This window comes from Elephas maximus, chromosome 12 (assembly GCF_024166365.1).
Source record: "Elephas maximus indicus isolate mEleMax1 chromosome 12, mEleMax1 primary haplotype, whole genome shotgun sequence".
In the NCBI taxonomy this organism is placed as follows: Eukaryota; Metazoa; Chordata; class Mammalia; order Proboscidea; family Elephantidae; genus Elephas; species Elephas maximus.
Window position 1 is genome coordinate 62,704,880 of NC_064830.1, and position 12,059 is coordinate 62,716,938.

Sequence of the window (12,059 nt, forward strand, 5' to 3'; positions counted from 1 at the left end):
TTTTGCTCTACTGAACTTGGAGAGGTTTTTTCCCCTACAACAGAGTGCCTAGCTCTTCCAGGACGCAGTGGGGTATTATGCCTGTGAAGTGCTTAGGATGGGGCTTGGTGCTCATTGCACCCAATTGTCCCCTTCTGGATATCTCTGAGAAACCAAGGCCCCATTTTACAGATGAGGAAACCAAGGCTGAAATCCAGACCTCCTTACCCTCTCCCCAGGGTTCAAGGCCAGTGGAGAAGAATGGTCACCCAGGGTACAGTAGGATGTGTTTCTGGCAAGGGAGGGTGGGTGCCATCCTGGCAGGGCTCACCAGGGAATTGTCTTGCTCAGTGAGGCAGGATGTGCCTTCACCCCTCCCCCACCCTCATTCAGGTACCACTCAGGTACATGCTCAGGCTTGTCCAGCCCACAATCAACTCTCACAGGCAAAGGCAAAGGCGCAAAGGCAAGGCAGGCAAGGCAAGACTGGCAGGGCAAAGGTCACCCTGATGGTGCCCCCTTCCCTCCCCCGCAACCAGCTTGTTATCCCAGGGGCAGCAGGGAAGGAAAAAACAAGCTTGTTTTCATCCAGGAGCAGCCTGGCTGGAGTGGACTTTGGATTTCTGAGCAGGCTTGGCAGGGGACTTACATCTGGGGCCAGTGGATGGGGGAGGGAGAGGCGTTTCCAGCCTGGCAGAGAGGTTGTGGGCTTTGTGGAAGTTCCAACAGCCAGTCCCTGAGGGACTGGGGGCCTGGCCTCCCCTGGCCTCCTTCTCTTTGCCTCTCCCATCTTTCTTTCAAGGCACTCCAAAGATGCTTATCAAATACCCACTTCATGCCAGGCTCTGGGAGCTCCAGAATGAATACCCCAGGGTCCTCCCTGCTCAGGAGGCTTGAGAAAGTCTAGACCTGAGAGACAATGCCAGGAGGCCCTGAGCCGTTTCCAGGCTCTGCCTTATGTTTCAAAGGACCCAGCACTGGCTGATGAGGGGCCTGGTGTCCTGCCCCTGCCTCTCTCTAGACTTCTGCTCCTGTACTTTCTGCCCTCACTCTATTCTAAACACACTGGCTTTTGAGCCTCTGGATCACATTCAGCTCTTTCCTGCTTCAGGGCCTTTGCACATGCTGTTCCGGCTGCTTGGAACTGGACTGGCCTCCATTACACTTTGCTTGGTTACTTGTATTTCAAGTGTTAAATGTTTCCTTTTTCAGAGATGCCTTTCCTGACTCCCCTAATCAATAGATCTTCCCGATTATTTCAATCCATTCCTCCACAGAATTTACCCATGTTGTAATTATACACTCATTAACCTTTTTAGGGAAACTCTTGTGGCATAGTGGTTAAGTGCTACAACTGCTAACCAAAAGGTCGGCAGTTGGAATATGCCAGGCACTCCTAGGAAACTCTATGGGGCAGTTCTACTCTGTCCTATAGGGTCACTATGAGTCAGAATCGACTTGATGGCAATGGGTTTGTTTTTTTGTTTTTTTCCAACCTTTTTAGAGGAGCCGTGGTGGCACAATGGTTAAGCACTCACCTGCTAACCAAAAGGTTGTCAGCTCAAACTGGGAGAAAGATGTGGCAGTCTGCTTCTGTAAAGATTTGTAGCCTTGGAAACCCTATGGAGCAGTTGTACTCTGTCCTGTAGGGTCACTATGAGTTGGAATCGACCTAATAGCAATGTGTTTGGTTTGGTTTGGTTTAGTAACCTTTTTAGTGTCTGTTTCACCACTAGCTCGCAAGCTCTGTATCTGACTTGCTCCCCCATCTGAACACAGCTTCCTGGCTCATCGTCTGTCACATAGTGGCTGCATGGTAAATATTGATTGAATAAATAAAGGAATCACCCAGGGTGTTGGCTGTGGAGCTAGGACTAAAACAGAAGAGGCCTGGCTCCCAGCTGTGCATGGATAATCACAGAAAAGATAATGCTTCAGGGGTTTTGAGGCCAAAGGTCTATTAAATGGAACGTTTAATTAATCAAACATCCAGCTGTGAAGATGACAGCCATGGCCCAGGATCCAGCAGATTCAACACAGCCTGTTGGTGTTATTTTTCAGGGGTAGGTGTGGGAGCAGCATGGTTCTCAGCACGCCCCTAAACAGTAAAAAAAAAAAATTTAAAGGAGGTGGATAAATTGAATGCAGTGTTGGTATGTGCATGTGTGTTACCTGATTCAACAGAAGGAAGTCTAGAAAGAGGGAAGAAAGCTCACATGGCAGGGGGCAGGAAGGGAGTCTTCAGGCCTAACCTGGGCAAGAGACATGAAATCTGGAGCATCTGAGCATTCTTATCAGTGGGGAGGAGGAAGAGTGTGGCAATAAGAGCAGTGGATTGGTTCAAATTCCAGCTCTGCCACTTACCTGCTATGGGACCTTAAAGGGGGATGCTTCACCTCTTCTGTAAACTGATAATGAAAATAGAACCTACATCAGAGAACTGTTGTTAGGTGCTGTCCAACTGACTCAGACTCGTAGCTACCCCATGTGACAGAGTGTAACTCCCCCATAGGGTTTTCTAGGCTGTGATCTTTATGGGAGCAGAGCATCAGGTCTTTGTCCTGAAGAACTAAACCTTTGGTTTGAGCCTCCATCCCTTTGCTTAGTAGCCAGCACTTAACTGTTGCACCACCAGGGCTCTTTCATCAGAGAACTGAGTGAGAGAATATATACAAAGCCCTCAGCACGAAGCCATTCAGTAAATGGAGATCTTGGTAGTGGATAGGGAGTTGACTCAGGCTCCCTGGAGACCTGGACTCTCCCTCATATTTGCACAAGTTCCCCAAGGCTTTTATTCTTCAGACCCCTGGAAAGGTATATGGCTCATTTTAATAAGGACTCCGGTGAATTCACCATCTGCCCTCCCTAGCTGCTTTCTTGGCTTGAGTACCAGTAGCCCCGTGCATTGGGAAGTGACTTTCCTCTCTAAACCGCAGTTCAACACCTCTAAAGTAGGTAAAAAACAGACCCCAGCGTGGCCTGAGTATAGAGTTGTGTGTGAGTCAAAGCCAGAAAAGTACCTTGCAAACTGTGACGTTTATATCCTTACCCTGATTCCCGCAAACTTGCCTCCAGCACCTGACATGTAGCCCTCCCTCCTTTTCGCCTCAGTTTCCCTATCTGTAAAATGAGCAGAGGTCTACTGTCTTCTGTGGGGGCTGTAAAATTATGTCTTCAAAGTAATTGTTCAAGACGTGGGATCGGAGAGATGCCTTGAGGTCTCTCTAAGGCCAGAGCAGGCGCTTCACTTTCTACCAGAGCAACCTCCAGGGGCGGCAGGTAAAGGCGTGCCCTCTGCTGGCGGGGCAGGAGATAGGCCCTGGGAAGTGGGGAGAACCACGGTGGCTCAGGGAGATACTTCAGAGGAGTAATGGAAGGCTTTGGGTCCCTAGAAGGGTCTATATCTGAACAGATTAAGACGAGACTAAAGAGTTAAGATGTTAGTGCTGCGTTTGGAATGTAAAGGAAAGGACAATTTGCGGAGCGCTGATGGTAAACTCCCCTGTAGATTTAGGCCCATTTGGTTTGTCCCGCAGAGCTTGTCAACAACTTCTCAGGCCTGGTCTGGGATCATTCTGGGAATTGTAGTCCGCAGGCGGGCCCCTCGTGCCGCGGCCCCTCGCCCTCGGCGGCATCGGGACTCCATTTCCCGAGGTGCCCCGGGCCCGGGAGGCGGAGGCTGCCGTGGTCGAGCTGGGGGTGGGGGCTCAGGGGCCGAGGTACTGCGGCGGCCGTGGGCGAGCGTCCGTGCGGCCTGGTCTGGGCCGTGTCCGCGTGAAGACCTACTGCCGCCGTCGCCGCCCCTCTTCCGGCCCCGGCCGCGCGCGCACCATGGGCTCCATTCTGAGCCGCCGCATCGCGGGCGTGGAGGACATCGACATCCAGGCGAACTCGGCCTATCGCTACCCCCCCAAGTCCGGTAAGCGCGGCCCGGCCCCGGGGCCGAGCGCGAGGAGGAGGTGCGGTGGAACGCGGGCCCGGGCGGCAGGACGCGGAGACCTTCTGTGGAGGGTGCGAGGGTATGAGGGAACTCTGCCCGGAGCCGGGACCTCCCTGCCGCGCTCCTGCCCAGAAGCGCCTGCCTCCGCGCAGCTCCTCGGCCCGGACCCCCAGGAGCCCGTGGGGGCTTGGGCCCGGCAGCCTCCTAAACCGCCCGGTCGTGGGCCCTGGCCTGACTGGCCCGAGGTCACACCGGCTTTACCACTTCCTGGCCGGATGACCTTGGGTCAGTCACTTCACCTCCCTCGGCTGTACAGGAGGGAGCTACTTGTTCCAGACTCACATGGCCGGGGTGAGGGTTCTGGAGCCAACGGTGCTTGACATTTCGCATGTGCTTATAAAGTATCACTTGTCAGAAGGGCTGACATCACTACCGTCTTTGGCTTTTGCTCTTTGGTGGCTGGGTGTAAGGGCTGGGCCAGTGGGTTTGGACGCTTTCCATCTCAGGTGGGCAGAAGCCGAATTCGAACCCGCCTGCGACCTCCCGGGGTGGGTGTTGGCGGGGAGGAGAGTGGAGCTGGGCCCAAGGTGTTGTGATTGGTGCGAGGATGGGGCTCTGCGTTCTTACAGAGAGGAGGGGTCCTTCAGCTAAGTCGGAGAACAGGGCGACGGCTGGAGGGGGCTTTCCCGAGTTTTCTGGTTTCTGCTTTATGGCTGAGGGACCTGACGCCAAGAGGGAGGGAGTGCTTTCTCCAAGGTCTCAGCTGGATAGCAGCTCACCTGGGACCAGGTGTCTGATTCCCAGGCTCCAGGTGAGCCTTGTTCTGTTGCCTCTGTTGATGAACGTGGCTTGATTGAACTTATAGCTGTGGTTACTCGCCCTTAGTTGTTCGTGGTGGAAAGGAGAAAGGACTTGGACCTGGTGGAGACGTTCCAATTGGGTGCCTCAGGTCCTGCTTTCTGTGGGGTGTGATCTGATGTTGGGGTGTTCTGGGCCTCACAGTTGACATCAGCGCGCACCAGCGTTCCTCTGAGTGTGGTACGGTACCACCTGCTTCCACCTGGTGGGGAAACTTGTAAAATGTGCATTTCTCATACCCTGCCTCAGACCCACTGGGCCTTGTCATTCATTGCCATAGAGTTGGCCCTGACTCATGGCAGGCCCATGTGTGTAGAATAGAACTGTTCTGTAGGATTTTAGTGTTCAGCTGCTAACAGAAAGGTTGGCGATTTGAACACACCAGCTGCTCGGGAGAAAGATGTGGCAGTCTGCTTCTGTAAAGATTGTTTCGTTGTTGTTAAGTGCCATCGAGTTGGCTCTGACTCGTAGAGACCCTACAGGGCAGAGTAGAACTGCCCCATAGGATTTCCAAGGAGTGGCTGGTGCATTTGAATTGCTAACCTTTTGGTTGGCAGCCGAGCTCTTAACCGCTACGCCACCAAGGCTCCCTTGGAAACCCTGTGGTGCGGTTACAGTACTTTGTCCTGTATGGTCACTATGAGTCAAAATCAACTTGACAGCAATGGGTTTTTTAAAAAAATCTTCACGGAAGCAGATTGCCAGGCCTTTCTTCTGTGGAACTGCTGGTGGATTCGACCTGCCAACCTTTGGGTTAGCAGCTGATCACAAACACTTGCGCCGCCCAGGGTCCTTTGCTTAGGCCCAGGAACCTGCGTTTTAAACCTATTCCCCTAGATGAGTCTGATGTCTGCTCAAGTTTGAGAACCGCTCTGCCCAGATTTTGGAAGGTGAAAGAAGGGGAATTACTGGGGTTAAGAGATGTGGGGCGAGCACAGTTAAGAGGCAGCGGGAAGGGGATGAAGTCAGAGCTGGGTAAATGCACTATTGCCTACCACACAGGAGGTCTCCACACCTGCTTGTGTGCCAGGCCCAGTGGCAGGGCAGCTGGCCTGGTGTGTGGCTGTAAGCTAGTGGTGTCCCCTGGAGGCTCTGTGGGCTAGTATCCCTGGACCTGATGGAGTGGTTTTTAATGTCACCCTCTTCTGTCTCCAGTGTTCACCTAGCCTGTCTTCAGCTGAATGACCTTGGGCAAGTTAACGCCCTAGGCTACAGTTTTCCCCATCTGTAAAACGGGGTGATAAGTTTAACGGTGCGCAGAGCGGTGGCTGGCATGTAATAAGTGCTTCTCAAACATGAGCTGTTATAATTGCTTACAAAGGAAGGTAGGTGACCAGCTCTGACCCTGATAGCAGTTAGCAGCGGCATGGCAGATATACCAAGAAGGTATAGGCTTAATATGGTACCTCCTGTCACCTGGGACCAGAGTGAGGTTAGTGTCCCTTCACTTGGGAACTTGGAAGGAACAACGTATACATGGCATTTACAGTACCACTTTTGGATCTGGCCATCACAGACATGGTTATTCAATCATGACACTCTTTCCCACCAAACCTGGACTTGATTTCAGAATCCACCTAGCCACTACTAACCGATTGGAGCTGGCACCAGAGGTGAAACCCATTGGCCACATTGGTGATGCTGCCAGTGGTAGCAGTTCTGTTTTGGGCCGTCCAGTCCAAAGGCTGTCTTATCCGGAGAATATTATTTCCCTGTTTGCTTTCTCATCCTTCGGCCCACCTTACAGACTCTTGTGCCTATCATGCTTCATCTGTTCTGCTCCCTATCCTTGCTTGAGGGCCTGAGGATCCTGGTCCTCTGTCATATAGTCCTCTTTCTCCCCAGATCCTGCAGGAGAACACCTTAAGGTCAGGGAGGGACAGTGAGAGGCAGAAGGGACCTTCAAAATCCAAAAACCAAACTCATGGTGACTGTATAGGACAGAGTAAAACTGCCCCATAGGGTTTGCAAGGCTGTAAATCTTTAAAGCAGGCAACCACATCTTTCTCCCATGGAGCCACTGGTGGCATCAAACTGCCAGGCTTTTTCTTTGCAACCAACCTCTTTAACCACAGTGCCACCAGGGCTCCTTAAAGGGACATTAGCGGTCAGTGTATAGTGTGTTTCCTCAAGGGTGGACTGGGGACTGTGGGGTGTCTGAGATGATTTTTTAGGGGGTGCCCTGGAACATAAAGTCACTTATGTTGTCGTTCCCTTTTCATGACTCTGCCAGTTTTTTTTTTTTTGAATAATCATGATTTCATAATCACAATGACAGCTAGTTTTGTCACATGAATTACATTATGTGTTAAATCTTTTCCAGGTACTACCTAAACATTAAAGTGCATTTTTTTTTTTTTAGTTTTTCATTCAAAAGTGTGTACACAAATTGTGACATTGGTTGCAATCCCTGCAATACGTTGGCATTGTTCCCCTTTCCCTTTCCACCCTGGGCTCTCCGTGTCCATGTGTCCAGTTTTTCTGTCCCTTCCTGCCTTCTTGTCTTTGCTTTGGGACAGGTATTGCCCATTTGGTCTCATATACTTAACTGAACTAAGAAGCATGTTCCTCCCATGCGTTATTATTTTATCCCTGTGCCATCGAGTCGATTCCGACTCATGGTAGAACTGCCCCATAGAGTTTCCAAGGAGCGAACTGCCAACCCTTTGGTTAGCAGCCGTAGCACTTAACCACTACACCACCAGGGTTTCTTTTTTTCTTGTTTTATAGGCCTGTCTAATCTTTGGCTGAAAGGTGGATTTCAGGAGTAGCTTGCTTCAGTTCTGAGTTAGCAGGGTATCTGGGGGCCACAGTCTCAGGAGCTCCTCTAGTCTCTGTCAGACCAGTAAGTCTGGTCTTTTTTGTGAATTTGAGTCTTGTTCTATGTTTTTCTCCAGCTCTATCTATGACTCTCTATTATAATCCCCGTCAGAATGATGAGTGGTGGTAGCAGGGTACCATCTAGCTCTTCTGGGCTCAGGCTGGTGGAGGTTGTGGTTCATGTGGTCCATTAGTCCTTTAGACTAATATTCCCCTTGTGTTTTTGGTTTTCTTCATTCACCTTTACTTCGCATGGGGTTGGACCAATAGATGTATCTTAAGCTTTTAAAGCCCCATAGGCTACTCGCCAAAGTAGGATGTAGAACATTTCCTGCATGAACTATATTATGCCAGTTGACCTAGATGTCCCCTGAGACCATGGTCCCCAGCCCTCAGCCCCAGTAACTCAACCCCTCAAGGTGTTTGGATGTGTTTGTGAAGCTTCTATGACTTTGCCTTGGTAAAGTTTTGCTGCCTTCTCCTATGTTGTGTGTTGTCTTTTCCTTCACCTAAGTTATCTACTATCCCTAATTAGTGATTTCCCCTTCCTACCCTCCCTTCACTCGTAACCATTGAAGTTTTTTTTTTTTTCTGTGTGTAAACCTTTTCTTGAGTTTTTATAATAGTGGTCTCATACAATATTTGTCCTTTTGTGATTGACTTATTTCACTCAACATAAAGCTCTTGCCAGTTTTTTTTTTGATTATGTCAAAGACAGTCATCAGGTGCTGGTTTTTTTTTTTTTTTTTTTCTTGTTTTTGTAATGTAGGTTACAGTTTCCATAGCAAATTAGTTTCTCATTAAATAGTTAAAACATAAATTGTTTTGTGACATTGGTTGCCAACCCTGTGATGTGTCAGCGCTCTCCCCTTTCCACCCAGGTTCCCTGTTTCTGTTCGTTCAGTTTTCTTGTCCCTGCCTTCTTGTCTTTGCTTTTGGGCTTCATGTGTGTTATTGTTGGCTCTATAGACCTGTCTAATCTTTGGTTGAAGGGTGAACCTCAGGAGTGACTTCAGTACTGAGTTAAAAGGGTTTCCAGGGGCCATACTTTTGGGGTTTTTTCAATCTCTGTCAGACCAGCAATCCTGGTCTTTTTTTTTGGTGAATTTGAATTTTGTTCCACACTTTTTCCCCACTTTATCTGGGATCCTCTGTTGTGATCCCTGCCAGAGCAGTTGGTGGTAGTCATCAGGCAGCAACTAGTTGTCGTGGACTCATTGTGGTAGAGGTTGTGATAGTAGTGGCCCATTAGTCCTTTGAACTAATCTTTGTCTTTTGTCTTTGGTTTTCTTTGTTCTCCTTTGTTCCAGATAGGATGAGACCAGTAGATGTATCTTAGATGGCGGCTCATAGGCCCCAGTCGCTACTCACCACAGTTGGATGTAGAACTTTTTTTTTTATAAACTCTGTTAAGCCAGTTGAGCTAGACATCCCCCGAGATCATGGCCTCCAGCCCTCAGCCCAGTGGAACGGTCCCTCAGGGCACTTGGGTGTGTCCGTGAAGCTTCTATGACTTTGCCCTGGTCAAGTTGTTTTGAGTTCCCTGGTATTGTATACTGTCTTACCCTTTACCCAAGTTACCGCTAACCTACTACCTAAAAAAATGCATTGCTGTTGACTTATAGGGACGCTCTAGAAAGAGTAGAACTGCCCTATAGAGTTTCTGATGAGTGCCTGGTAGATTCGAACTGCCGACCTTTTTGTTAGCAGCCGTAGTTCTTAACCACTACACCACCAGGGTTTCCATCTACTATCTAGTTAGTGTTTTTCCCCCTCACCCTTCCCTTCCCTCATAACCATCAAAGATTGTTTCTTTCTATGTGAAAACATTTTCATGAGTATTTATCATAGTGGTCTCACACAGTATTTGTCCTTTTGTGATTAACTTATTTTACTCAGCGCAGTGCCCTTGAGGCTCATCCATGTTGTTACCACCTAACACTTCCCGATTTCTTTTTCCTAATGGAGTTTTCAGCTTGAGCTGCAATAGCATCTAGCTCAAATTTAAGAACATTTGCTTTGTTTTTATTGCATTTATTTTTTTCACCCTTAACAGCTTTATTTAGGTATAACTTCCCTACCATAAAATTCATCCATTGTAAATGCGGTTTGATGATTTTTAATAAATTTATAGAATTGCGCAGCTGTCACCACAATCTGCCGTTAGACGTTCCCATCATCCCAGAGCGTTTCCTTGGGCCTGTTTGGTGTTAGTTCCCACCCCCACCCCATCACTCATCTGCTTTCTGACTTTAAAATTTGCCTTTTCTGGATAGTTCACATAAATGGAATCATACAATACGTGGCCTTTTGTCATCTGGCTTCTTTCACTTAATATAACGTTTTGACATTCATCCATGTGGTAGCAGGTATCAAAACTTCTTTGTATGGATAGACCACATCTTGTTCATCCGTTCATTCATTGATGGACATTTGAGTTGTTTCCGCTCTTTGGCTTTTGTGAATAGTGTTGTTATGAGCATTGGTGTACGAGGTTTTATGTTTTCATTTCTCTTGGGTATAAACCTATGCTTGTAATTGCTGGGTTATATGGTAACCATGTTTAACTTTTGAAGGAACCATCAGACTGTTTTCAGTGACTACACCATTTTACTTTCCACCAGCAGTGTATGAGGGTTCCAAATTCTCCACATCCTGGCCAACATGTGTTATTGTTGTCTAGAGTTGACTAGATGGCATCTGGTTAGTGGGTGTGAAGTGGTATTTGTCTGTGGTTTTGATTTGCATTTACCTAATGATTTTGAGCATCTTTTTCATGTGTTCATTAGTCATTGTATATCTTTCTTTTTTTTTTTTTTTTTTTGCGCAACATCTATTTAAGTCTTTTGCTTAATTTTTAAAAATTGGATTTTCTTCTTATTATTGTAAGAATTTATGTATTCTGGATACAATTCTTTTATCAGCTATGTGATTTACAAATATTTTCTCCCAGCCTCTGATTTGTCTTTTTACTTCCTTAATGGTGTCTTTTGAAGAGCAATACTTTTTTTTTTTAAATAATTTTTATTGTGCTTTAAGTGAAAGTTTACAAATCAAGTCAGTCTGTCACATATAAGCTTATATACACCTTACTCCATACTTCCACTTACTCTCCTCCTAATGAGTCAGCCTGCTCCCTCCTTCCAGTCTCTCCTTTCATGAAGATTTTGCCAGTTTCTAACCCTTTCTACCCTCCTATCTCCCCTCCAGACAGGAGATGCCAACATAGTCACAAGTGTCCACCTGATAAAAGTAAGAGCAATGCTTTTTAATTTTGGTGAAGTCCAGTTCATTTTTCTTTTATGGATCATGCTTTTAAAGTCGTAGCTAAGAAATCTTTGCCTTGCACAACGTCACAAAGATTATCTCCTATGCTTTTTCCTAGAGGTTTTATAGTTTTAGCTATTACCTTTAGGTTTTCAATACATTTTACTTTGTGTGTGTGCGTGTGTGTGTATGGTTTGAGGTAAAGATCTAAGTTCATTCTTTTGCGTCTGGATATTCAGTTATTCCAGTATCATTTGTTGAAAAGACTTCCCTTTTCCCATTAATTGCCTTTGCACCTTTGTCAAAAATCAGTTGACCATAAATGTGAGCGTTGATTTCTGGACTGTCTTCTATGCCGTTAATCCAAATGACTATCCCCATGGTTCTCTACTTGAGCAAGTCTGAAGGGGTTCTTCAAACTTGCTCAAGTGTCTGTTTGGTGATTTTGCACCCCCAGGGGACATTTGGCAATGTCTGGAGACATTTTTGATTGTCACAGCTGGGAGGCAAGTGGTGCTGGCATCTAGTGGGTAGAGGCCGCAGGATAGCACCCCACCCCACCCCCCAGCAAAGAATTATTATTAGTTGCCATCAAGTTGGTTTTGAATCATGGCGACCCTGTGTATAAAAGAACAAAATGTTGCCTGGTCATGTGCCATCTCCACAGTCTTTGGTATGCTGGAGTCCACTGTTACGGCCACTGTGTTTTGAGCGCCTTCTAACCTAGGGGGCACATCTTCCAGCACTATGTTAGACAGTATTCTCTTTCAATCAATAAGGTTTTCATTGGCTGATTTTCACAAGTAGATTGCCAGGCCTTTGTTCCTAGTCTTTCTTAGTCTAGAAGCTTCTTTGAAACCTGTTTTCAATGGGTGACCTAGCTGGTATCTGAAGTACTGATATCATAGTGTTCAGCATCCCAGCAACATGCAAGCCATCACAGTATGACACTGACAGACAGGTGGTGGCAACAAAAAACTTTTCTGGCCCAAAATGTCAGTAGTGTTGAGGATAACAAACCTTGGTCTACCGTTATGCCAGCATATACTGTCTTGTTTACTCTAGCTTGAGAGTTTTTTTTTTTTTAATTGTGTTTTAAGTAAAGGGAAACCCTGGTGGCCTAGTGGTTAAGTGCTACGGCTGCTAACCAAAGGGCCGACAGTTCGAATCCGCCAGGCGCTCCCTGGAAATTCTA

General features: G+C 47.4%; 1 protein-coding gene across 7 annotated transcripts in view; it reads left to right on the top strand.

The window, feature by feature from the left end:
• The first annotated feature begins 3,651 nt into the window (after positions 1 to 3,651).
• Positions 3,652 to 12,059, top strand: part of MGRN1 (mahogunin ring finger 1) — a 77,900-nt gene continuing 69,492 nt past the window's right edge. For 3 of the 7 annotated variants that reach the window (XM_049902996.1, XM_049902997.1, XM_049902999.1), the window contains exon 1: positions 3,654 to 3,898. In XM_049902996.1, coding sequence (XP_049758953.1) covers positions 3,811 to 3,898 — 88 coding nt within the window. In that variant the 5' untranslated portion in view covers positions 3,654 to 3,810. Of the gene's footprint in view, positions 3,899 to 12,059 lie in introns of all 7 variants that reach the window. The other 4 variants (XM_049902994.1, XM_049902995.1, XM_049903000.1 and 1 more) reach the window with 2 other exon arrangements.